This window comes from Meles meles, chromosome 19 (genome assembly GCF_922984935.1).
Source record: "Meles meles chromosome 19, mMelMel3.1 paternal haplotype, whole genome shotgun sequence".
NCBI classification, from domain to species: Eukaryota; Metazoa; Chordata; class Mammalia; order Carnivora; family Mustelidae; genus Meles; species Meles meles.
In genome coordinates this window covers 55,347,621-55,372,850 of record NC_060084.1, presented here as the reverse complement: position 1 = coordinate 55,372,850, position 25,230 = coordinate 55,347,621, and the positions used below count along the sequence as shown (strand labels likewise).

General features: G+C 41.7%; 2 protein-coding genes across 2 annotated transcripts in view; one reads left to right on the top strand and one right to left on the bottom strand.

Annotated features, from left to right (window-relative positions):
• LOC123931367 (putative protein ZNF720) overlaps positions 1-25,230 on the bottom strand; it is an 867,309-nt gene that overhangs the window by 194,268 nt on the left and 647,811 nt on the right. The gene's annotated exons all lie outside the window — the stretch shown is intronic.
• On the top strand, positions 13,067-24,443 carry LOC123931363 (putative protein ZNF720). Its single transcript, XM_045988372.1, has 4 exons — positions 13,067-13,304; positions 16,603-16,729; positions 17,455-17,550; positions 24,313-24,443. The coding sequence occupies exons 1-4, from the start codon at positions 13,290-13,292 to the stop codon at positions 24,354-24,356; spliced, it is 282 nt and encodes a 93-aa protein (XP_045844328.1). The 5' UTR covers positions 13,067-13,289; the 3' UTR covers positions 24,357-24,443.

The following is a 25,230-nucleotide window of genomic DNA, read 5'->3' as shown; positions in this document are numbered from 1 at the left end:
TGTGGTAAATCCTTTGACTGCCTCTCAACGCTATCTCAACACCAGCAAATGCATACTGGAGAAAAAATAAAATGTGAAGAAGGTGTTCAAACCTTTAAGGATGGTTCACCAATAAATGGAGATAGGCAAATCTATACTGGAGAGAAACCTTACAAATGTCAAGAATGTGGCAAAGCCTTTAATGATCACTCAACTCTTAATAGACATCACTGAATTCATACTACAGGGAAAAATTACAAGTATAATGAATGTGCCAAAGCCTTTAAATCATGCTCAAAACTTACTCAGCATCACAGAATTCATCGTGGAGAGAAACCTTTCCAGTGTCAAGAATGTGGCAAGGCCTTTAACAAGAATTCACACCTTGACATCACACGATTCATACTGGAGAATGATCTTTCCAATGTGAAGAATGTGGTGTGTCTTTCATGCAGAGGTCAAATCTTACTAAGCATCACAGAGTTCATACTGGAGAGAAACCATACCAATGTCAAGAATGTGGCAAGGCCTTTAACCACAGCTCAACCCTTACTAAGCATCACAGAGTTCATACTGGAGAGAATCCTTACCAATGTCAAGAATGTGGCAAGGCATTTAGTGGCAGCTCAAAACTTATTTGACATCACAGAATTCATTCTGGGAATAAACCTTACCAATGTCCAGAATTGGACACAGCTCAACCCTTACTCAGCATCACAGAATGCATACTGGCGAGAAACCTTTCCAATGTCAAGAATGTGGCAGGGTCTTTAACCAGAGGTCATACCTAACTGAACATCACAGAATTCATACATTGGTAACAATTCATGACATTGTTACCAATGTCAACAACATGGCATGGCTTTTAACCAGCATCCATCCACACCTCACTCGGCATCACAGAATTCATACTAGGGAGAAACCCTATAAATAATCAGTATTGTGGCAAGGTCTTTAACTGGAGCTCAAGGCTTACTCAACATTACAGAATTCATACTGCAGAGAAACCTTACCAATGTCAAGAATATGTTGCCATACAAACCTTACTACCCATCACAGAGTTTGTACTGGAGAGAAACCTTACCAATGTCAGCGGATGAATAATGTGGCAAAGCCTTTAACAGGAACCCTTACTGGACATCACAGAATTCATACTCTAGAGAAACCTACAAATATAATGAATGTTAGAAAATGCCTAAGGACTGGTCCCTCCTTACTCCATATGAGAGATTTTATATAGGAGAGTAAGTGTACAAATACTAAGAATGTGTCTGACCTCTCACTGCAACTCCCAAGTTGCTTAACATCGCAGTTATCAGGCAGGAGTAAAAGTGTGAAATGTAAAGAACATGGCCAGGCCTTTAACTGGAATTTTATCCTTACTCAGTGTCTCAAAATGCATACTACATTCAAACCCTTGGAACAAATTGGATGTGGAAAGACCTTCATTTTGGTATACTTTGGAGCAAACACCAGGGAGTGCATTAAGTCAAGTAAATTGAAAGATAGCAATGCTTTAAAACTAATTGAACATCAGGTGCCAATAAATGTTACAGAAATCAAGCCAATGGAAATTACTCAGAAATTACTCTGTAGGAAAATAGTGATTATAAGGAAAAATCAAAGTTAAACACTTAGAGAATGTATGTGGCATTCTGTTTCAACAGATTTAGGGGATGGACTTTAACATACAGATAAAGGGTTTTCCATATTTTTCTTCTATTTTTTACATTGACCCTATTTGAGATTTGTGACTAACAATATTAACGTATTTTCCTCCAAAATCACTCCCCCAAATCCCTCTGTTCTTCATGTGTGTATAAGACCATGTAGTTGATTGTTGTTACATCAAAGATATTATATGTCCAGTTCCATTAAGTGGGACTCATGCGTACCTCATTTTCCATGGAAGAGGACCGTATGTATGATACACAACATATGAAGTACATCACAGTAGAGATGGTGCTTACGGTTATAACACTGATGTAAGATTCCATGGGATAGATGTTTGTAGCACACACTTGTGCATGTATTGAAACCAAAGAAGTTCCTCAATATTAGAAATAGGAGGTTTTCCTAATTGTTCTTTAAGGACAAATAGATAGTTGTGCAGTAAACTATGAATGTATCTTCCTAAGCACAATCGTTAGAGAGTATGACTTGATGTGGTTAAATGAGAAGATCCTGACAGATGACTGAAGGAGGGTAGCTAACTCTTCCCTAAAATGCCATACCATTGAACATACACATTTTTTAAAATTATTATTAATTTTTATAAACATATAATATATTTTTATCCCCAGGGGTACAGGTCTGTGAATTGCCAGGTTTACACACTTCACAGCACTCACCATAGCACATACCCTCCCCAATGTCCATAAGCCCACCCCCCTCTCCCTCCCCCCTCCCCCAGCAACCCTCAGTTTATTTTGTGAGAATAAGAGTCACTTATGGTTTGTCTCCCTCCCAATCCCATCTTGTTTCATTTATTCTTCTCCTACCCTCCTAACCCCTCATGTGGCATCTCCACGTCCTCATATCAGGGAGATCCTATGATAGTTGTCTTTTTCCGATTAACTTATTTCACTAAGCATGATACCCTCTAGTTCCATCCACATTGTCGCAAATGGCAAGATTTCATTTCTTTTGATGGCTGCATAGTATTCCATTGTGTATATATACCACATCTTCGTTATCTATTCATCTGTTGATGGACATCTAGGTCCTTTCCATAGTTTGGCTATTGTAAACATTCTTCTATAAAGGTTCAGGTGCACGTGCCCCTTTGGATCACTATCTTTGTATCCTTAGGGTAAATACCCAGTAGTGCAATTGCTGGTTCATAGGGCAGTTCTATTTTCAACTTTTTGAGGAACCTCCATGCTGTTTTCCAGAGTGGTTGCACCAGCTTGCATTCCCACCAACAATGGAGGAGGGTTCCCCTTTCTCCACATCCTCGCCAGCATCTCTCATTTCCTGACTTGTTAATTTTAGCCATTCCGACTGGTGTGAGGTGATACCTCATTGTGGTTTTGATTTGTATTTCCCTGATGCCGAGTGACGTGGAGCACTTTTTCATGTGTCTGTTGGCCATCTGGATGTCTTCTTTGCAGAAATATCTGTTCATGTCTTCTGCCCATTTCTGGATTGGATTATTTGTTCTTTGGGTGTTGAGTTTGCTACATTCTTTATAGATTTTGGACACTAGCCTTTTATCTGATATGCCATTTGCAAATATCTTCTCCCATTCTGTCAGATGCCTTTTGGTTTTGTTAACTGTTTCCTTTGATGTGCAAAAGTTTTGATCTTGATGAAATCCCAATAGTTCATTTTTGCCCTTGCTTCCCTTGCCTTTGGCGATGTTCCTAGGAAGACATTGCTGCAGCTGAGGTCGAAGAGATTGCTGCCTGCGTTCTCCTCAAGGATTTTGATGGATTCCTTTCTCACATTGAGGTCCTTCATCCATTTTGAGTCTATTTTCACGTGTGGTGTAAGGAAGTGGTCCAATTTCATTTTTCTGCATGTGGCTGTCCAATTTTCCCAACGCCATTTATTGAAGAGGGTGTCTTTTTTCCATTGGACATTCTTTCCTGCTTTGTCGAAGATTAGTTGACCATAGAGTTGAGGGTCTATTTCTGGACTCTCTATTCTGTTCCATTGATCTATGTGTCTGTTTTTTTGTTTTTGTTTTTTTTAAATTTTATTTATTTATTTGACACAGAGAGAGATCACAAGTAGGCAGAGAGGCAGGCAGAGAGAGAGGAGGAAGCAGGCTCCCTGTGGAGCAGAGAGCCCGATGCGGGCCTCGATCCCAGGACCCTGAGATCATGACCTGAGCTGAAGGCAGCGGCTTAATCCACTGAGCCACCCAGGCGCCCCCTATGTGTCTGTTTTTGTGCCAGTACCATGCTGTCTTGACGATGACAGCTTTGTAATAGAGCTTGAAGTCCGGAATGGTGATGCCACCAACTTTGGCTTTCTTTTTCAATATTCCTTTGGCTATTCGAGGTCTTTTCTGGTTCCATATAAATTTTAGGATTATTTGTTCCATTTCTTTGAAAAAAATGGTTGGGATTTTGATGGGGATTGTGTTAAATGTATAGATTGCTTTAGGTAGCATAGACATTTTCACAATGTTTGTTCTTCCAATCCAGGAGCATGGAACATTTTTCCATTTCTTTGTGTCTTCCTCAATTTCTTTCCTGAGTACTTTATAGTTTTCTGAGTATAGATTCTTAGCCTCTTTGGTTACATTTTTTCCTAGGTATCTTATAGTTTTGGGTGCAATTGTAAATGGGATTGACTCCTTAATTTCTCTTTCTTCTGTCTTGTTGTTGGTGTACAGAAATGCAACTGATTTCTGTGCATTGATTTTATATCCTGACACTTTACTGAATTCCTGTACAAGTTCTAGCAGTTTTGGAGTGGAGTCTTTTGGGTTTTCCACATATAGTATCATATCATCATATCATCTGCGAAGAGTGATAGTTTGACTTCTTCTTTACCAATTTGGATGCCTTTAATTTCTTTTTGTTGTCTGATTGCTGAGGCTAGGACTTCTAGTACTATGTTGAATAGCAGTGGTGATAATGGACATCCCTGCCGTGTTCCTGACCTTAACGGAAAAGCTTTCAGTTTTTCTCCATTGAGAATGATATTTGCGGTGGGTTTTTCATAGATGGCTTTGATAATATTGAGGTATGTGCCCTCTACCCCTACACTTTGAAGCGTTTTGATCAGGAAGGGATGCTGCGCTTTGTCAAATGCTTTTTCAGCATCTATTGAGCGTATCATATCGTTCTTTTTCTTTCTTTTCATTGATTTCTGCTCTGATATTTATGATTTCTCTTCTCCTGCTGGGTTTAGGCTTCCTTTCTTGTTCTTTCTCCAGCTCCTTTAGGTGTAGGGTTAGGTTGTGTATTTGAGGCCTTTCTTGTTTCTTGAGAAAGGCTTGTACCGCTATATATTTTCCTCTCAGGACTGCTTTTGCTGTGTCCCACAGATTTTGAACTGTTGTGTTTTCATTATCATTTGTTTCCATGAATTTTTTTAATTCTTCTTTAATTTCCTGGTTGACCCATTCATTCTTTAGAAGAATGCTGTTTAGTCTCCATGTATTTGGTTCTTTCCAAATTTCCTCTTGTGATTGAGTTCTAGCTTTAGAGCACTGTGGCCTGAAAATATGCAGGGAATGATCCCAATCCTTTTTTACCAGTTGAGACCTGATTTATGACCCAGGATGTGATCTATTCTGGAGAATGTTCCATGTACACTAGAGAAGAATGTTTATTCTGTTGCTTTGGGATGAAATGTTCTGAATATATCTGTGATGTCCATCTGATCCAGTGTGTCATTTAAGGCCTTTATTTCCTTGTTGATCTTTTGCTTGAATGATCTGTCCATTTCAGTGAGGGGAGTGTTAAAGTCCTCTACTATTATTGTATTATTGTCGATGTGTTTCTTTGATTTTGTTATTAATTGGTTTATATAGTTGGCTGCTCCCACGTTAGGGGCATAGATATTTAAAATTGTTAGATCTTCTTGTTGGACAGACCCATTAAGTAGGATATAGTGTCCTTCCTCATCTCTTATTATAGTCTTTGGCTTGAAATCTAATTGATCTGATATAAAGATTGCCACCCCAGCTTTCTTCTGATGTCCATTAGCATGGTAAATTGTTTTCTACCCCCTCGCTTTAAATCTGGAGGTGTCTTCGCGTCTAAAATGAGTTTCTTGTAGGCAACATATTGATGGGTTGTTTTTTTTTATCCATTCTGATACCTGTGTCTTTTGATTGGGGCATTTAGCCCATTAACATTCAGGGTAACTATTGAGAGATATGAATTTAGTGCCACTGTATTGCCTGTAAGGTGACTGTTACTGTATATTGTCTCTGTTCCTTTCTGATCTACTACTTTTAGTGTCTCTCTTTGCTTAGAGAACCCCTTTCAATATTTCCTGTAGAGCTGGTTTGGTGTTTGCAAATTCTTTCAGTTTTTGTTTGTCATGGAAGCTTTTTATCTCTCCTATTTTCAGTGATAGCCTAACTGGATATAGTATTCTTGGCTGCATGTTTTTCTCGTTTAGTTCTCTGAATATATCATGCCAGTTCTTTCTGGCCTGCCAGGGAGCTGTGGATAAGTCTGCTGCCAATCTAATGTTTTTACCATTGTATGTTACAGACTTCTTTTCCTGGGCTCCTTTCAGGATTTTCTCTTTGTCACTAAGACCTGTAAATTTTACTATTAGGTGATGGGGTGTGGACATATTCTTGTTGATTTTGAGGGGGATTCTCTGTACCTCCTGGATTTTGATGCTAAACATACACGTTTCTGAGGAAAGTACCTCAGTCCTGAAATTTTTGGAAATTTTTGGAAATAGGTACTCCCACATCCTTCTGACAACACTGGAATGCTTTTGTACATGTGTGTTCTGTGTTTCGAATGGTGACAATAGAGTGGATTTGAAATGCATAACTTAGTGTATATGTGAACTTAATATATTTTCATTAATAAAACCTAGTTTGTTTGTTTTTTTAAGATTTTGTTTATTTATTTGACAGAAATCACAAGTAGAGGGGCAGGCAGAGAGAGGGGGGAAGCAGGCTCCCCACTGAGGAGAGAGCCTGATGTAGGGCTCGATCCCAGGACCCTGAAATCATGACCCAAGCTGGAGGCAGAGGCTTCAACCCACTGAGCCACCCAGGCACCCCTAGTGTGTTTTAACATATAGATATGGGTGTGTCATGAATGATGTGTTATTCTACATCTAGTGTACATCTATCCCATTGAAGGTTGTAGGGAGCTGATCAAAGCAACCACCTGTTTGGTACTGGAGTAAAACAATAAACCTAGTAATCCATTTTCCCAGTAGTCTGAATGTTTAAGGGATATGTGATTATTTTTCCCCTAGTCTCCTCTTTGTGAATATGATGATATTACTGTGCGTGCATTACTGATGTATGTAACATAGAGATAGTGTTGGCATTTTAGCTCACGTACTCCATGATGCTGCTACTTGGCATCAATTTTGTGTAGCTAGTAGTTTAGTTGGGGCCTTGCACTGACAGGAGCCCTTCTCACTAGTGCATTTCTCAGTCAGCATGCTGCAGGGACTCACATTAGTAGGAACGTCTGATACTGTCCTTCTTTTTTTTTTAAGATTTTATTTATTTATTTGACAGAGATCACAAGTAGGCAGAGAGGCAAGCAGAGAGAGAGGGGGGAAGCAGGCTCCCTGTTGAGCAGAGAGCCTGATGCAGGGCTTGATCCCAGGACCCTGAGATCATGACCTGAGTCAAAGGCAGAGGCTTAATCCACTGAGCCACCCAGGTACCCCTGATACTGTCCTTCTGAGCCACCATCTGTCCTTTCCCTTCCCTGTCCCTTAGAGAAAACTCCCCCTCCCATAGGCCTTCCCTAAATCTGTTTTAGTTGGAATGACATATTCTGGACTTAGACATGGGACTCTCTGTCACTGCACCATGGCCCCAAATGAAAGCATGTGCCCCATGTTCTACACTGAGGTGTTGTTTTGATGTGTCTTTGAGGTACACAAGCGCATATGACCATGCTATGTGTGCCATAGATACCCCATAAGAAAGAGAAATCTATAGTAATAGGAGTGATGTTGTAGCCCAGGGAAGAGACAGAAAATATCTAAGATGAATAATTAGCATGTACAGAAGGAGAACTGTCCCAAGTTGCCCAAGTGACTCCCTAGATGTAGAAACATAACTTCCATTTGTTTTATGACCTAGTTATCTCCAGATCTCCAGTTATATTTGCCCTCATTTTTCTTTCCAGCTATGTAGGCAGCACAACCATTCTTTTTTGCCTGTACTGCAGAGACAGTGTCCTCAGAAAATGCTTAATTGAAATTAGACAGATGGAAAGCCAATTGGTATTAATTAAGATATTTAGCACAACCATGTGGTATGAATCTAAGTAAAATGAGGAAGACACCATCCCTTCAGAGAAAGACAAGACCTGTTAATAGGAAATATGTGGGGAGAGACCCAGAGGTGACTCCCTTTAGTCATTGCAAAGGCATGAAGAGCTCTTGCTGGTGTCATCTGATGAATATATGTAATGGGGGGAACAAAATGGCAAATGTGGGTTTCTCAGGAGTGGGGAGGTCCTGCTTTATCCTGATGATTTGATCAACCTCCTGTGTCTTCCTGAGGGCTAATGCTGTTGGAGGTCAGTGATGACTGTACTTCCCTGCCTAGATCCATGACAAGGGATGGAGGAGGGTATTGGATGATGCAATCATGTGGGCAGCTTTAAGACGTCACATGGAAGAATAGAGGTTTGAGATGAAGAAGCCTTCTGGACAGTGGAATAGGTCAGATCAGCTGGGCATGTTGTGTGGTTGCTCCCTCATTTACCAGATAGATAACCCCAGTCAAGGTCAGATCCAGTGTGATTGGGTGATCCTTCAGAGAAGCTGCTTCAGTGCTGTGAGGGACCTGCCTCCCTTTCCTCAGTGCCATCATGTCTGTAGTTCCAGGTGCGCCTGGATGACAGTGTTATTAATTGTCTGCCTTAGGCTAAAGTCATGAGCCCTGCATTAGGCTCCCTGCTCAGTGGTGAGATGACTTCTCTCACTTCTCTGCCTGTCACCACCCACCACCATGAGTGCCTCTCTCATTCGCTCAAATAAAAGATATTTTTTAAAAGATTTTATTTATTTATTTGACAGAGAGCGAGCAATCACTAGCAGGCACAGTGAGAAGGGGAAGCAGGGTCACTACTGAGCAGAGAGCCAAACATGGGGCCCGATCCCAGGACCCTGAGACCATGACCTGAGCCAAAGGCAGAGGCTTAATCCACTGAGTCACCCAGGCACCCTCTCAAGTAAAATATAAAAAAAAAAGAAAAAAGTGTAGCTCTTTCTGAGCGCAAGTCCCGACCACATGCCACTTCAATAAACTTACTAAGTTTATTGAACTTACAAATCATCACAGTTCTTCCTGATCACTGTGTTGAAGGATCCTACAATTTTGTTATTCAAAAACCCAAGATGGCTGTCATTCCTTTGAAAAGCCAGTGCATAGGGCATGAGTTTTGACTGGAATGGAATATCAGCAGTATTCAGGAGGCGAGCCACTTGGAAAGAAGAAGGACTTATGTTCAAAAATCAACTCCAAGGATTTTGCCAGGGCTTCAGAGTTTTAAAAGAACTTGAGGACAGTGAATAAGTAGGAGGGGACCAGGGCAGTCTGACACAGTTCTTGATGGCCTGCGCACTCACTGTGCCTCCTAAGGACCTCATGGAGGTGCCTGGATGTTGTATATGTGTCCCCATGTGTGGTTGTGCCAGAAGGTGGGATTACCAGTTCTTCTTGGAAACAATGTGTGATGTACACATGTACAAAGAAGGGTTTCATCCATCCTTCATGGAAAGGTGCATGCAGAAATTTAGACTATTAAGTTGGTCCAATAGGCCAAGGCAGGGTTTCAATTTAAGTTACAAACCTGTCTTCTAGGGGCGCCTGGGTGGCTCAGTGGGTTAAGCCTCTGCCTTCGGCTTGGGCCATGATCTCAGGGTCCTGGGATCGAACCCCACATTGAGCTTGCTGCTCAGCAGGGAGCCTGCTTCTCTCTCTCCGTCTGCCTCTCTGCCTACTTGTGATATCTCTTTCTGTCAAATAAATAAATAAAATCTTAAAAAAAAAAGACAGAAACCTGTCTTCTAGGTTTGTCCTGTGAAACAAATGGCATTGTTTCCTTCCACTGTGATGCTGAGTATATATATACATGTATATATATACTGTGATGCTGAGTATAACACAGCAGAAGGAAATAATGCATATATATATATAATTATATATGCATATATATGTTCATGCATATATATGCATATGCATATATATGCATATATATATAAATAGAAAAATATATTATATATGCATATATATAATTATATATATAATATATATACAGATATATACATATGTATACATACATATATAACACATATATAATATATACATATGTATATGTATATATGCATATGTATATGTATGCATATACATGTATATGTATATATATAATATATATGTGTATTTACTCATCATCATAGCAGAAGGAAATAATGCCATTTGGAATCAATTAGATTGAGGACCTTTATTAGGAAGAGAGCTGATCATGTGGGAAACAAAGGCAGAAGAAAACATACTAATATCCTTATATCTACAGGTCATTGATGTGTCCTTGAAACAGGCAGAGTGACATTCCTCCAAGGACTCAATGGCCTTGATGTTAATAGGTTGCTAACAGGAAAAGACAATCCTGACCTGAACCTCCCAAGCCCCAGCAGGATCCTGTAAGTCTACTTTAACATATAACATTTCTTTTGGAACTTCTTCTTCTCTCAATCCCCCTAGCTCCCTATTGGCAATCATCCCCCAGCACATGGCCCAATGAGAGACATCAGAAGGGTACCATTACTAAGTTTTTTAGCTGGTAATAAATGACATTTTCCCAATACCCACTAGCTCCCTCAAGGTCATAGATACCTTACTTCCAAAGTTCCTTAGACACTTCTGCTATCCCAAACCCCCTCCAACTTGAAAGTATATAATGGGCCACCCCTCATGACAGAGTGCAGTCTTTCTGCCCCTGGGTCCTTTCCACCTGCATTCATAAAATCACCTTTTGCACCAGAGACATCTCAAGAATTCTTTCTTTGCCATCAGTATCAAACCCCAGTGTTCTTTCCTACATGGATAACAGAGATTAACAGTTTCTATCATAAAGAGTTGCCTACCTGTAACACACAGATGAAAAAGTATTCATCTTCATTAGCCACCGGGGAGATTCAAATATAAGCCACAATAGGATACCACCTTACACCAGTTAGAATGGCCAAAATGAACAAGACAGGAAATACCAAGTGTTGGAGAGGATGTGAAGAAAGGGGAACCCTCTTACACTATTCATGGGAATGCAAGTTGGTGCAGCCACGATGGAAAACAGTGTGGTGATTCCTTGAGAAATTAAAAATAGAGCTACCCTATGACCCTGCGTTGCGTTCCTGGTTATTTATCCCAACGATACAGATGTAGTAAAAAGAAGGGCCATCTGTACCCCAGTGTTCATAGCAGCCATGGCCAAGGTCACCAAATGTGCAAAGACCCAAAATGACCTTCAAGAAAGAAGCTCTGGTCCATATATATAATGGGATATTATGCCTCCATCAGAAAGGATGAATACCCAACTTTTGTATCAACATGGATGGGACTGGAAGAGATTATCCTGAGTGAAATGAGTCAAGCAGAGAGGTCAATTATCTTATGGTTTCACTCACTTGTGGAGCATAAGGAATAACACAGAGGACATTAGGAAATGGATAGGAAAAGTGAGTTGGGGGAAATCAGAGGGAGGGATGAAGCATTAGAGACTGTGGACTCTGAGAAACAAACTGAGGGTTTGGACGGGAGGAGGGTGGGGGTTGGTTGAGCCTGGTGATGGGTATTAAGGAGGGCACGGATTGCATGGAGCACTGGGTTTGGCACATAAACAAAGAATCTTCGAAAAGTGAAAAACTAAATTACAAAAAAAAAAAAAAAAAAAGAGTGATCCACCTGTAGGGACAAACATTGTTTCATAAATATTTCATCTTTCCTTTCTCCTCTGCATATAGTCCCCTCCTTGGAAATTCTAAATCCTACCTCCTCTTTCTTAAGTCACAGTGACACAGAAGCCTCACCTTCTCTTTGAGCTTCACGTCTTTCTCATTCCCATACTTAAGAACTTGTTTTTTTCTTGTGAAACTGATGTCTGATGTCATTGAGAACAGCCCAGGAAAAACAAATTTTCCTCTTCTCACATTCATTCTGTTGGGTGAACTGACCTCCATGCTTCACACCCAGAACAGAACATGCAGACAGAGCTGGGGGTCAAGGGCAGCCGGAGCTTCATTGCTTTGCCAGCCAAGAAGGCCTCAGTAGGTTGGGACATGAAACCTGAAGCCCACCCAGAGGAAGGGGCTGGGGGTTTGTAGGGAAATATGGGATTATTTCCGATTTCCAGAGGAATTGTGTCTGTGCTGCCAGCCCTGTTCATCATCTTGTCAGGGTGGAACCAGGTTCCTGAAACAAAGGGCTGAGAAGTGAGGAGAAGAGGTTTGTGGAGAAGAGAAAGGTTACTTATTTGGAAATGGGAGTCTCATGGAAGCATTAACTGCTTTTTTCTTCCTTCAACCTGATGCTTTCCAAATGGTTTTCATTTCAGTCAGCAAGACAACAGTTGTAAGAAGACTGCATACTTCACAGTGAGAAACCACTCAGTGTTTTCTGGAATGGCTAAAATAAAGAAAAAGGATAACATCCAATTTTCCTGAGAATGCTGAGAATTAGAATTCTCATATACCGCTGATGGGAGGGTAAAAAGAACATGCAGCGTGGAGAACTGTGTGGCAGGTCCTTATGAACAGAAACACCAAACACAAAGAAAAGGGGAATATTTAGTCACCCAAAAATATGTCTCCTTGGCCTGAGCATTATTTTCAACCAATTATTTTGAATCAAAGGCAGATAAAGGAAGAGCTCTGAAATCTTGCATTTACTTTAAAATAGACATTTGCTTTTATATGGGAAGGTTCAGTCTGTCAGGGGTCTCCCTCTGTGTAGCAGAAAGAGGGAGAAGGAACCAGTCTACAGAAACTCTGATGGTGGAGAAGGCAGGGCTCAATCTCTGCTCCCAGCCCCAGTCTTGGTTCCCCTGCTTGGCCTGGTCACCTCCCCAGTTCCCTCCCAGCAGGGTCACCTGTAGAGTTTCAGGAAGGATCTTCTCTGCTGGCCTCCCCCTCAGATTCTGTCAGTTGGTTTGGGCGAAAACAACACTGTTGTGTTAATTAAGGGCTCCGGGTGATTCTCAGTAAGGCCAGGGGGGAGCCCCAGGGCTTTTGTTGTTTTTCTGAGAGTGGGTTTGTGGCTTTGGTCTTGGAGAGGTGACAGGATCTCTGCTCCGGGAGTCTGGGAGGGTTGGGTCCCATCAGCCCGCGGGTCTGACGCTAACGCTGAAGTTGTGAGTTGCGGTGGCAGGGGACCCCTCACTCTCCACAAAGCATGTGAGGAAAATGCAGGGATGGGTGTCCTCACGGGGGCTCACAGTTTCTGAGCTACTCCTGACACAAAGGACTGGGAAGTTGGGCCTTTTCTGCATCTCTGAACCCTGTCTGCGGGCGAGCGGTGTGAGAAGGAGCTCATTGCTGGATTTAAGGGCATTTTCTCCTGATGCAGCTGTGATTTTCCCCCAGATCCCTCGTGAGGACGAAATCTAGAGGTGGAGGCGAAGGCAGAAATGGCCGGTTCTCAGGTGAGCCTGGTGTCCCCGCGGAGCCGTGTCCTCTGTGTCTCCGCAGACCCTTGTTTAGAAGCTGCAGATGCGGATGCCTGAGTGCGGGTGCTTCTCGCTTCTGCGTTCACCTGTTTTTAAGATCTGGTCAGAAGGGATACTCACGGTTAGGTCTTTAGAATGCTTCTCTATATCCCAGAGCCTTCTGTCCTATGTCCCCAACCTGGCTTCGATCGGGCATCAGTCATTGTCATTTTGAATTAACGTCCCGCGAGGAGTGACAATATTTCATTGGTGGTAGATCCAGAGGGGAAGGTGTCGAGTCTGAGATTCCTGTGACTGATGAGGTCTGGTCCTGGGCTATCAGGGGGGGAAGACATTTCTCATTCGGGCTCGTCTGGATTCTCCATCAGCTGTGTGCAGCTGGGTAGTAAGGAAATGCAGATATAAACTCGGTGGGTATGAGTCCAGAAAAACTTGGAAAGCTCCCATTCTAAGAAAGGGGTTTGTTTTTTTCTCCATCTTTAGCAGGTGAAAGAGATATTGTACTTAAAATCAACCAGAGGAGGGTTCATGGGGGCTCAGTCAACTAGGTTGGACTGTTGCTTGAGCTCAGGTCATGATCTCAGGGTCCTGGGGTCCAGCCCCCATCGGGCTCCCAGGTGGGCAGGGATCCTGCTTCTCCCTCGTCCTCTCCTGTTCTGCCTGCTTGTGCCTCTCACTTGCTCTCTTTGAAATAAATACAACTTTGTAAAAATTTTTCTTTATTTGTAAGAAAAAGAGTGAGAGCACAAGTAGGGTGTGTTATGGGCAGAGGGAGAAGGCTCCCCGCTGAGCATGGACCCCCCCCCCACCCGCTCTGCAATGTAGGAGGCATTCCCAGGACCTTGTGTCTTGGCCTGAGCAGAAGGCTGATGCCTACTGACTGAGCCACCCCGGCTCCCCTATAAATAGAATCTTTAAAGAAGATGAAAATAAAAATAAATCTTAAAAATTAAAAGAAAAGAAAGGAGTAAACTAGGTATTACTAGCACAGGGATGCTGTGTCATCTCAGTGTAGTGTCTCTGTCACTGGCTTGAGGCCCCAGACGTGGGTCCATGATTGGCTGGAAGCCTGTCCCACTGCACTGCTGGAATTCCCTGAGGCAGCAAAAGGCCTTGGAAGTTTCCTGAAGACCTAAGAAATGAGCAGGTGGGAGGGCACAGGAGAGCTTGTCTGCAAGGAGCAGTGTTTGTGGGTTGCTTATCGGGGAAAGGAAGGTGAGGAGTTCTGGAGAACCTGGAACTTGCTCCTTTCTGCTCACTGTACCTGGTTGTCAGAAGTCCATTGGTTCCTTAGGGTCTTGGTAATTATGAGGTGCGTCCCCTGATGGCCTTGTCTGGACTCAGCCAAGGGGACACTGGGACCCTCCCTCCACTCCTTTGCTCAATCCTCCTTGCCTAAAAGCAGCCTCTACAGATTGTATAGTGATTCAGTTGTTTATGTATATCTACTGTATTTCCAAAATCAGATTTATATTCTGAAATCCTGTTTTCAGTCCAGTGGAAACACCAGTGACGGTGTGTCCTTTGATGTGCATTAGGTGCTGATAACATTTGTTTCCATTCAGCTGACGGGAGCTTCTTTTATTGGCTTGGTGCTGCCTGCCAGATCCTCCCCTGTCATGTTCCTATTTTCCCTCCTGTCATTTGTAAGGAACATGGGATACTGAGGAATATGCAGGATCTGTCGCATTTCAGGTGTAAACTTCTTTCTTCTGCATTTCTCTTGTTGTAGGCTCATTCTTTCTCTTTCCTTCCTTCCTTCCTTCCTTCTTTTAAATGTTTTCTCAGTTGAGAGAGAGAGAGTGGTAGAGAGTGATGAAAGGGAAAGAGGGAGAAGCAGATTCCATTGAGTGGGGAGTTCAACTCAGGGCTCTATCCCAGGAGTCTGGGATCATGACCTGAGTTGAAGGCAGATGCTTAACCAGCTGAACTATCTGGGTCCCCCTTCTTGTAGTTTCTGAGGAGGAGAACAAAGTCAAAAGAGGTGTGGATAAAATTAAATTTCCTTCAACTTCCAGTCTGTTGACAAATACCTGAGAAAGGCAGAGTAGGACATTCCTCAGGGAACTCACAACTGCCTCAAGGTTAATGTTTTGTTGGATGCAAAAAGCAGCCTTAGCTTCACACTAGCCAGACCTCCAGGATCCTGTAATTCCTCTTTAACACAGGAAACTTGTCGTGCCGCACGACAAACAGCAAGGGGAAAAGAAAGGGGAAAAAGAGGGAGAGTCCCGGGGGAAAGGGAATGCGAAGAACACGCGAGGGACACCAGCCGATTGACACAAGTGACAAAGTTCTTTATTAAGCACATACTCTTATAATCTGTTTCATAAGTGATTACCATAGCATATTTCTGTTTCATAAGTGATTACCACAGCATTTTTGCACAAAGATGAGACATGTCTCATGTACAGGATGTGTCAGTCATTATTATAGAAAATGCAGCTGCAGGGTAGACCACAAGGTCCGCTTTCGGAATGACAGCAGAACATGGGAGAATAATCTTAAGGCAAACAACAGGGCCTTAATGAGCCCAGGGGATTAGCCATGAGTGCCCTCCGACCGAGGACCAGGGAGCCTTTGCTACCACCTGCTCAACTCGCTCTAGGAGAGCTGCTCACAACAGAAACTTGGTTTGGAAACTCCCTTGAACTCTATTCCCCAAATGTAGCTTGGCCACCCTCCTTCAAGCTTGTGGCCCACTGATAGATATCTGGAGCTTCTCCTGACTAAAGTGTTCCTAAACAGTGAGTGGCCTCATCAGAACACCAGCTGGGAGGCCCTGAGGGTCCTGGAAACTTGTTTCCATATTCCTTAGAGCCTCCTGCTATCCCTCACCCCCTCCTCACCTGAAAGCATAGAAACAGTCACTGCTCCCCTTCCTCGCCCCGTGCCTTAGGACCACAGTGTTTGTACCACGGGTATCTCAACAATTCCTTCATCATTCACTCCAGAACCCCAATATTTCACATCAGAAACATGTCTAGAATTGCTTGACCTTTGGCTCCTCTCCCGCATCCCAACACTTTGCACTGGACAGGGAGGGCTGTCAACTCTGTGTGGTGGATAGAGTTGACTTCTGGGAGTGAAAGGAGTGAAAATTCTCAACCAGGCATCCCCATGCCCCATAGGTTTTTCATTAACTCCACACCCATGTCAGGGAGAAGGAAAGGTCGGATCTGGTTCTAGCTGGTGACATTAACTCCAACTTTAATCTTAGGAAACATCGTGAACTGTGTCAATGGCCACTTGGTGACTGTGGTATTTATTACAGGGACTGCTGACCTTCAGGGATGTGGCCATAGAATTCTGTGAGGGGGAGTGGGTATGCCTGACCCACACTCAGTGGCAACTGTACTGGGATGTGATGTTGGAGAACTATGGACATTTGCTCCTCTTCGGTGAGTTCTTGGTTCTAGAGGAAGACTCCCTCTAGATTTCCCAAACCCCACTCAGGGTTTTATTCCTTCCTGTGAAGACTGTCTTTTTGGAGATTTCTCTTGGAATGACTAGAATTCAGATCAAGGCAGAAAGGGAAATAAGTAGGGCTTTGTAGATGGAGAGAAAAATCTTCATGGTGTTTCCTTCTCAGCCTTAGCTTCTCCTTCCTCAAGGAAACATCGTTGCTTGTGTAAATGATTGGCAGTTCTCAACCTTTAGTGACATAAATGGTGCTGCTCACAGCTTAAACTGAAGTTTCCCCTTCTTATTATCATGTCTACTACTTGGAAGTGTAGGTCAGGATGTGAACGTTGGAAGTTCCTCCTGTGTGTTCTTTTTTTTTTTTTTTAAGACTTTATTTACTTATTTCACAGAGAATGATGACAGGTAGGCAGAGAACCAAGCAGAGAGAGAGGGGGAAGCAGGCTCCCAAGCAAGTAGAGAGCCTGATGTGGGGCTTGATCCCGGGACCCTGAGATCATGACCTAAGCGGAAGGAAGAGGCTTATCCCCCTGAGCCACCCAGGGGCCCCACCTCCTGTGTGTTTTAAAGGGACTGTTGGAGAATAGCTTTTGGGAAACCACTTTCTAGGATTGTACAATATCATCTCTTCTCTACTGAACACAAGACTGATGGAAAGTTAGAATTGGAAGCAATAGTCATTTTCCTTTTTCCTCATAAACAGGTCTCCTTCTGTCAAAGCCAGACCTGATCATGTTTTCAGAGCAAGAGAAGCAGCTCTGGGATGTGAAGAGAAAGGAGACCATAGGCTTCCATCCAGGTAGGTAAGAATGAATGAGGCAGATGACAGAGGGGAGGTCCAAGACTTACGGGGGAAGGTAGACCTTAAGCAGTGGTTCGAGTAGCTCTCCTTGAACAAATGTCAGTTGGAGACTTGCCTAGTTTTATGTCTCTCTCTTTCTAAAAGAAACGTCTGCTCTCCAATATTATCAAGCTCTTGCATTCTCTAGGGATTCTCCTTCCGCTGTAATGATGGTCCATCACGTTCATAGAGAGAGGCAGGAAACTCTCCTTTGAGGGGGTGGGCCCCCTAATCTGAGAGCTTTCTAATTGTTGTGAGGGCCCTGGAGAAGTCATCCTATGTCTCAGGACCTGTACGCTATGGCCTTTGTCAATTCTGTTTTTCATTATGGGACAAGTAGGTCAGGGTGGTTGCATGCACACTGGGGTTTGGTGGGGAAATTCCTGGAACACTGGAGTCAGATTTTTAATTTTTTCTGGCTTATGCTTTCTAATGTACAGAGGCTTTAATCTTAGTCTTAACAGAATTCAGTCCTGGGGCACCTGGGTGGCTCAGTCATTAAGTCTCTGTCTTCGGCTCATGTCATGATCCCAGGGTCCTGGGATCGAGCCCCACATCAGGCTCCCTGCTCAGCGGGAGACCAGCTTCTCCCTCTCCCACTCCCCCTGCTTGTGTTCCCTCTCTTGCTGTGTCTCTCTCTCTGTCAAATAAATAAATAAAATCCTTGAAAAAAAAACAAACAAAACAAAACAAAATTCAGGTTCAGTAACTTCATCAGTTAACAAAGCACCGCCCTAAAATGAGAAAATGTACTACTTTATTTCCCTTCAAATGGTCTTTTTTCTTTTTCTTTCTTTTTTTTTTCCCATATAGAAATTTCTGCTCTATGAGTTATATTCCTCAGTGGTGAAATACTATACTGTCTATATTTGTTTACTAGAATCCCAACATAACAAATGCTAATGGGGAACTAGCACATTTAGAATTTGAACTTGTAGCCTTTAATAAATTGTCATTTATTACATTATTTTTCAATAATTGCATTGTATGATTCTTCTGTGAACTAATTGTGACTTTGTCATGTGTGTTTTCACTTTCTAATTTGTCTTTTATGAGATTTATCTTTGAGTTTTTTACATCAGATGTCCTGATACAACATGGGCATGTGCTTTATAAGAAGTGAGTTAGACAATTAGTAATATTCCCATATAGTTTGTTTAAAATATTTATTTGTTCGAGACAGAGAGAGAGAGAGAGGGAGAAAATGAGTATGGAGGGGAAGAGCAAAAGGAGACGGAGATGCCAAGTCCCTGCTGAGCAAGGAGCCCAGTGTGGGGCTGGATCCCAGAACCCTGAGCTCATGACCTGAACTGAAGGAAGATGCTTAACTGACTGAGCCCCCAGGTACCCTAAACCTCCATGTTTGAAAAATCCTTGTGTTCAGTAATGCAATGTTGCTTCATGGGAAATTAATCATGAACTTTTTCTTCTACTTTCCTCAGAATGCATCAGAATTTAATCCCAAATATTAATTTCATATACAGAGTCTCTCTGCATATTTTCAACATCTATGATGTTTATTTATTCAGAAATGAAGATGATGTTTGTTTCCTCTGTTGTAATGAAATGGACTATAGGGTTACATTCTGTGGAGGAGAATGAATATATTAATAACAATACATGTCTTTCAAGCTTTTTAAGTGTTCATAAATTTTCATTTATAGCTCTTTATGATTGATTTTAATGAGAATTCTTTACGATGTTATAGTCCATGAAGATACGCAAATCAATTGCTTGTTTTTCATGGGTACGTGGACAGGTTCAAAATTACAGTAATATAGAAGTTTTCCTCTTCTGTCATACATCAGTGTTTTATTTAGAATTTCGTGGGTTGAGTTTTCTCTTATTTTGGTTTGGTAATTTCCTAAGAATGTGCTTCCTTGTCTGGCTCATTCCACAACATTAGCTAGGTGTGGGTTGGGTTTTATCTGTGCAGGTAATTACAGGAAGAGAATTTTCAGCACAGTGTATTTTGGTATATTTCAAGACCATGTGAGTATAACTCAAAAAAGAATGAGCTTTATGCTTTTTGCCAGTAAATTATGTGTGTGTTTGTCTTTAGTTTGTATGTTGCACATATATACTATGTTACCCTTACTTTCTGTCTCCTTGGTGAGTGGTCAGTGAATGTTGTACCATGTCTAGGTGAGTTGTCGTGCACATAGAATTAATTTCATCATGTATTTGTGGGTGAATTTTTATTCTCTGCATGAGAGAAAGACTTTTTTGAATTCAGAGTAATTTTCAAACATTTTATACTTCTGTATCATATTTTGGAATAAAATACAAAAGATATACTTTATCTTATTAATTGTAGGATTAATGCCCATGATATGTCTTGGTACCTTTGTCATTGAGTTTTGTGTCTTCTATGAGTAGTTTCATGTGGTTACCTTTGGGACTCGTTAAAACAACTTAGCTGTAAAATGAACATTTTATTTTTATTTTTTAAAGATTTTATTTATTTATTTGACACAGAGAGAGACCACAAGTAGGCAGAGAGGTAGGCAGGGAGAGAGGGGGAAGCAGGCTCCCTGCTGAGCAAAGAGCCCAGGGTGGGTCTGTATCCCAGGACCCTGAGATCCTGAACTGAACCAAAGGCAGAGGCTCAACTGACTGAGCCACCCAGGTGCCCTGAAACAAACCTTTTAAAACTCAGTGTCAATTATATAGAAAACTCTTCTTCCTGTCTCCACCCCTGCACCCCCTCCCAACTTTGTTACCAACATCACAAATTCTTTTCTGTTGTGTACTTTATGACCTACATTTGTGATTTTTATTCTTTTTTTTTTTTAAACAATGCTCTGTAGCAGAAATAAACGTGATTGCTGTGTCATTACAACACAGCAGGTTTGTGTAATTGCCTACATATTTATGTTTAGTGGAGAGCTCTGTGTTCTCGTGTGGTTGCAGTTTCAGGGTAGAATCCTTTTATGTCATCAAGAAAAACTTCTTTAATGGTTCTTATAGGACAAATCTACTGGTAAGCTTAGAGGCATTTTTACTTGGGAATGTCTTTGTTTCTGCCCTGTGGAAAGAATTTTGCTAGGTAAAGTATTGTTGGTGGTTATTTTTCAATCTTTGAGTACCTGAGTATGTTATGCCGGGCCCCATTCTTGTTTAGACTGCTGAGAATCCTACTAGTGATTTTCTAGGAGCTCTTGCACAAGATGAAGTGGATTTGTAATTGTGTTTCTTTTTAGTTTTATTTATTTGTTTGTTTATTCATTTATTTGACAGAGAGAGATCACAAGTAGGAGAAGAGGCAGGTAGGGAGGGGGAAGCAGGCTCCCTGCTGAGCAGGGAGCTGGATGGGGTGCTCCATCCTAGGACCCTGAGATCATTACCTGAGTCAAAGGCAAGGGCTTAACCCACTGAGCCACCCAGGCACCCCTGTCATTGTCTTTCAAAAGTCTCTCTCCATCTGTGGTGTTTGATGGGTTCATTACAACATTTCGTGAGCCATCCCATTCTTTGTATGTGGTCTGCTGTATATACCGTAGTTTTATAAGGAAGTAATTTGAAGAAATTAAATTTGAAGGCAATCATAATGAAAAGACATTTACTGTAGTGCATTGGATTTATCAAGCAAACTTCTCTGTGCGTAAGTGGACCATTATTGATGAAAAGCATGTTATTCGGTGCTTAACTGTATTTATTAGTAGACCTGAAAGGATTCAGGGGCAGATGGATCTCTAGACAGGGAAAATTATTTTCAGTGTGATTCATTTTTTCTTTTGACTCTATTTTGTACATGTATATGCATGTCCAAAGAAAGACAGAGTAGCAGAAATTTCATCAGATAAACTAGCCTTTTATCTTTTGTTTGTACTGCTTTGATAATCAGGGTACTGCTGACCTCACAGAATGGTTTTGTGTGTATTTCTCTACTTCAAAATTATAAGTTTTTTTATTGCTAAGATTTTGATAAAGATTGTCAGGAATGATTTTTGTAAATGTTAGTTTCTTTTTGTTGTCCTGAACCATGGCTTACCATCTAACACCCAGGGGTTCTACCTAATGATTGCTAATTGAACAAAGTCACTATAAATATATTATATTTATAAATATATAAATATATTCCCAAGTAAAAATGATAAGCCATAGCTACACAATTCTCAAGGAATATCAATCAAATTTTACCCTGTATGTTTCCCCTGTTGTTTTGTGAGCATAGAGAACACAAGCAGAGTTTTAGGGTCTTGATCTGTACAGAATGCAATGTGTCATATTAAGCTAAAGATAGATTTTACAGTCCCAGAACTAAGTAGGAAGAAGCATGTGTATATACATGTGTGTGTGTACCTGTATCTTCAGAAAGAAAAGGAATCTTGGTTCAAACCTGGTCATTTCCAAGTTTGAAAATTGATGATTTCCTAGCAAGCAAAGAGATTCTAGATTCATAATAGAAATAGTTTTCTTCTCTGTATTGTATTGAATTTATGCTTCCTACATCTCATGTATCTTAGTTTGAGAATCTCCTCATGCGAATTGTCTCTTACATAACTGGGTTTTCCTTCTGTAGGATCTACTCTGTTTTCCTTATTCCTGTGTTGACCTGTTGCTTACCTACCTTGATAGAGATTTTAACAAGAGTTTCCATGGAATGACATGGTATTCAAAATTCAATGTAAATGTGAGAGTAATTCTCCAGGGAGCATTATAAATTCCGTGTACTTAAATTGCGACATCACTCCTTCCTTTGCTATTGGAGAAGTAAGAGTTCCTCAGTTGTTATTCTTTTCCCTTCTAGGAACTGACACCATCCATGTTGGTTACCTCAGTGTAAACATTTGATTAGGTAAAAACGTGGAGACTTCATGAATCATTATATTTGTTTTTGTTTTTCTTTGTGTTTTTGTTTTGTTTTGTTTTGTTTACATTTATTTGAAGGAAAGAAAGATGGGACAGGGCTGGGTGCTGAGTAGATATTCTAACTTAAACAGGACACAGCCTTCTGTTAGGAGTGATGGAGCAGCCCAACGGAAGAGATGAAACAGATCTAGGCTGAAACATTGGCCTGGATTCTTCATCTGGGGAGAGGACCCCTCTATACTACTGATGCTGAATCTAGAAAGAAAAATTGTACTTCTTTTCTTCCCAAACCCTGTTGAGTTCTTCTGTCTCATCTCTATTTCAGGGGTGGAGGCATCACAGCTGACTTCCCCTCCTGTGTTCTGGATACCTCGTTGTCACTGCACTCCCCCTCCCACCTAAACCAGGCAGGGCCTTGCCTAGCCTTAGGAGTAACTTGGAGTTTTCTAATGCCACTGTAAATGGTTGATAACAGGATCACTGAGGCTGTATGTCTGTTTTAAATACAACATTGTCACTACTGCACTGGAAGAAAAGCTAAAAACCATCACTAGGCCACAGTATTAGTTTAGGCATTTGGCACTGGAAATTGTGAGGACAGATAAAATGTGATGTTACAACAGTTTGAGAGGTAAGTGCTATGGAAATGAAATATGGCGAACTCTTGAAATGTGAGCAGAGATCTGGTAGAGAGGTCCCTTTGGTCACTGTAAAGCCTTAGGAAGCTACTCGTGATGAGTGAATGGGACAGAGATGCATTCCTGGGAAATTTGGTTGTCTGGGACATCCCTTGCTTTTCTCATGATGTAATGTATTCCCTGCTTGTTCTGAGGACCAGTTGCTATTGGATGACAGAGAAAATTGTACTCTCTGAGGCCCAGAGCATGGAGTGTGTGGAGAGGGAGTATTAGTTGATTTAAACATGGTGGGCATAGCTTAAAGATGTCACATGACAGAGTAGAAGTTGAAGATGAAGAAGGCTGCTGGACACTACCAGTGAGAACCAGCCAGGTGTGTGTTGCAGTTCCACAAAGCATTGGTATCCCAGGAATATAACCCAGCATAGGTCTGATCCAGGGTAGATTGGTGACCTTGCAAGCATGATGACCTGTGGTTGGCAGTGCCCTCCCTCACTTTCACTCAGCCCTATGATGAATTTATCATGTGCTCTGCTCCATGTGCAAGGCACTGATTCATTGAGAACTCAGTCACCAATTACCAGCAGTGATGATTTCTGCTTCAAACAGCCTTCCTGACATTTGGGGTAGCTGTCCCTATGTTGTTTCAGAGCTCATGCTGTCCCTACACCACTCTTGACCTGAGTGAAAAGAGGATTTGTATGAGTTGTAGAGACACATAACATTCAAGTTGGTTGGCATGGTATGCTCATATTGAACAGGGGATCAGTTGAAGGGTAACACATTTTTCAGTAGCTGTTCTACTGTGGTCAGCAATACCATGAAAGCCTGTTGTGTACATGCAGAAAAGAAGGTGAATATTTGGATATTTACATATTCAGTGAGTTGGTGCATGCTCAGGTCTTCTGAAATAACCCAGATAACCTTGAGTATAATCTGATTTTTACATGTCTTCTTTCTGGGATTTTCCACCCCAGCCATAGTGCTTATACTTGAATTTTCTTGGCCCCAGGATAACTGCCCAGCACCAGAGAGCAATCCATGTTTCTTGCAGCAAAGGAGACAGTGTAAATCTGATAGGACATAGGGAATTTGATTTGAACCGTTTCTGTTCTCATTCAGGGAAACCAACTTCCCCAAGGCACCACTCTCTCTACGCCATTGATCAGAACTGTCACAGGGGCTAGTCTATGCTGAAACAAATAACTGTAGCAGAGGTGGATATAGAATATGTTAGTGAATGTCTCTTCTTTGAATTCTTTCACAGTGTCTGGCACAAAGGCGATGGCACTTTGCCCTGAAACTAACTAGCTGTTTCAAAGAAGCCCTAAAATTGAGTGTTCCTAAAGTTAGTGCATGTGGATTTTCTGCTGCCTGCATTGGAATGCTGATGAAGAGCTGCTTAAGCCTGTAATTGTTTATGATCTTCCAATAAAAATAGTCAAATACAGATTTATCATGAGAATGCTATATTCAATACTATATAATCTATAACACGTATTAATGTCTTTCATGCATTTCTTTTTTTTTTTCCATTTTATTTATTTTTTCAGCGTAACAGTATTCATTCTTTTTGCACAACACCCAGTGCTCCATGCAAAACGTGCCCTCCCCATTACCCACCACCTGTTCCCCCAACCTCCCACCCCTGACCCTTCAAAACCCTCAGGTTGTTTTTCAGAATCCATAGTCTCTTATGGTTCACCTCTCCTTCCAAATTTTTTTTTTAAATAAACATATAATGTATTTTTATCCCCAGGGGTACAGGTCTGTGAATCGCCAGGTTTACACACTTCACAGCACTCACGATAGCACTTACCCTCCCCAATGTCCATAGCCCCCTCCCCCTCTCCCAATCCCACCTCTCCCCAGCAACCCCCAGTTTGTTTTGTGAGATTAAGAGTCATTTATGGTTTGTCTCCCTCCCAATCCCATCTTGTTTCATTTATTCTTCTCCTATCCCCCTACCCCCCCATGTTGCTTCTCCATGTCCTCATATCAGGGAGATCATATGATAGTTGTCTTTCTCCGATTGACTTATTTCACTAAGCATGATACGCTCTAGTTCCATCCATGTCGTCGCAAATGGCATGATTTCATTTCTTTTGATGGCTGCATAGTATTCCATTGTGTATATATACCACATCTTCTTTATCCATTCATCTGTTGATGGACATCTAGGTTC

Coding starts and splice junctions, on each gene's coding strand:
- LOC123931363 (XM_045988372.1), top strand. Junction 16,730..17,454: donor TGGACATTTGCTCCTCTTCG/GTGAGTTCTTGG, acceptor CCTCATAAACAG/GTCTCCTTCTGTCAAAGCCA. Junction 17,551..24,312: donor GACCATAGGCTTCCATCCAG/GTAGGTAAGAAT, acceptor ATTCTTTCACAG/TGTCTGGCACAAAGGCGATG.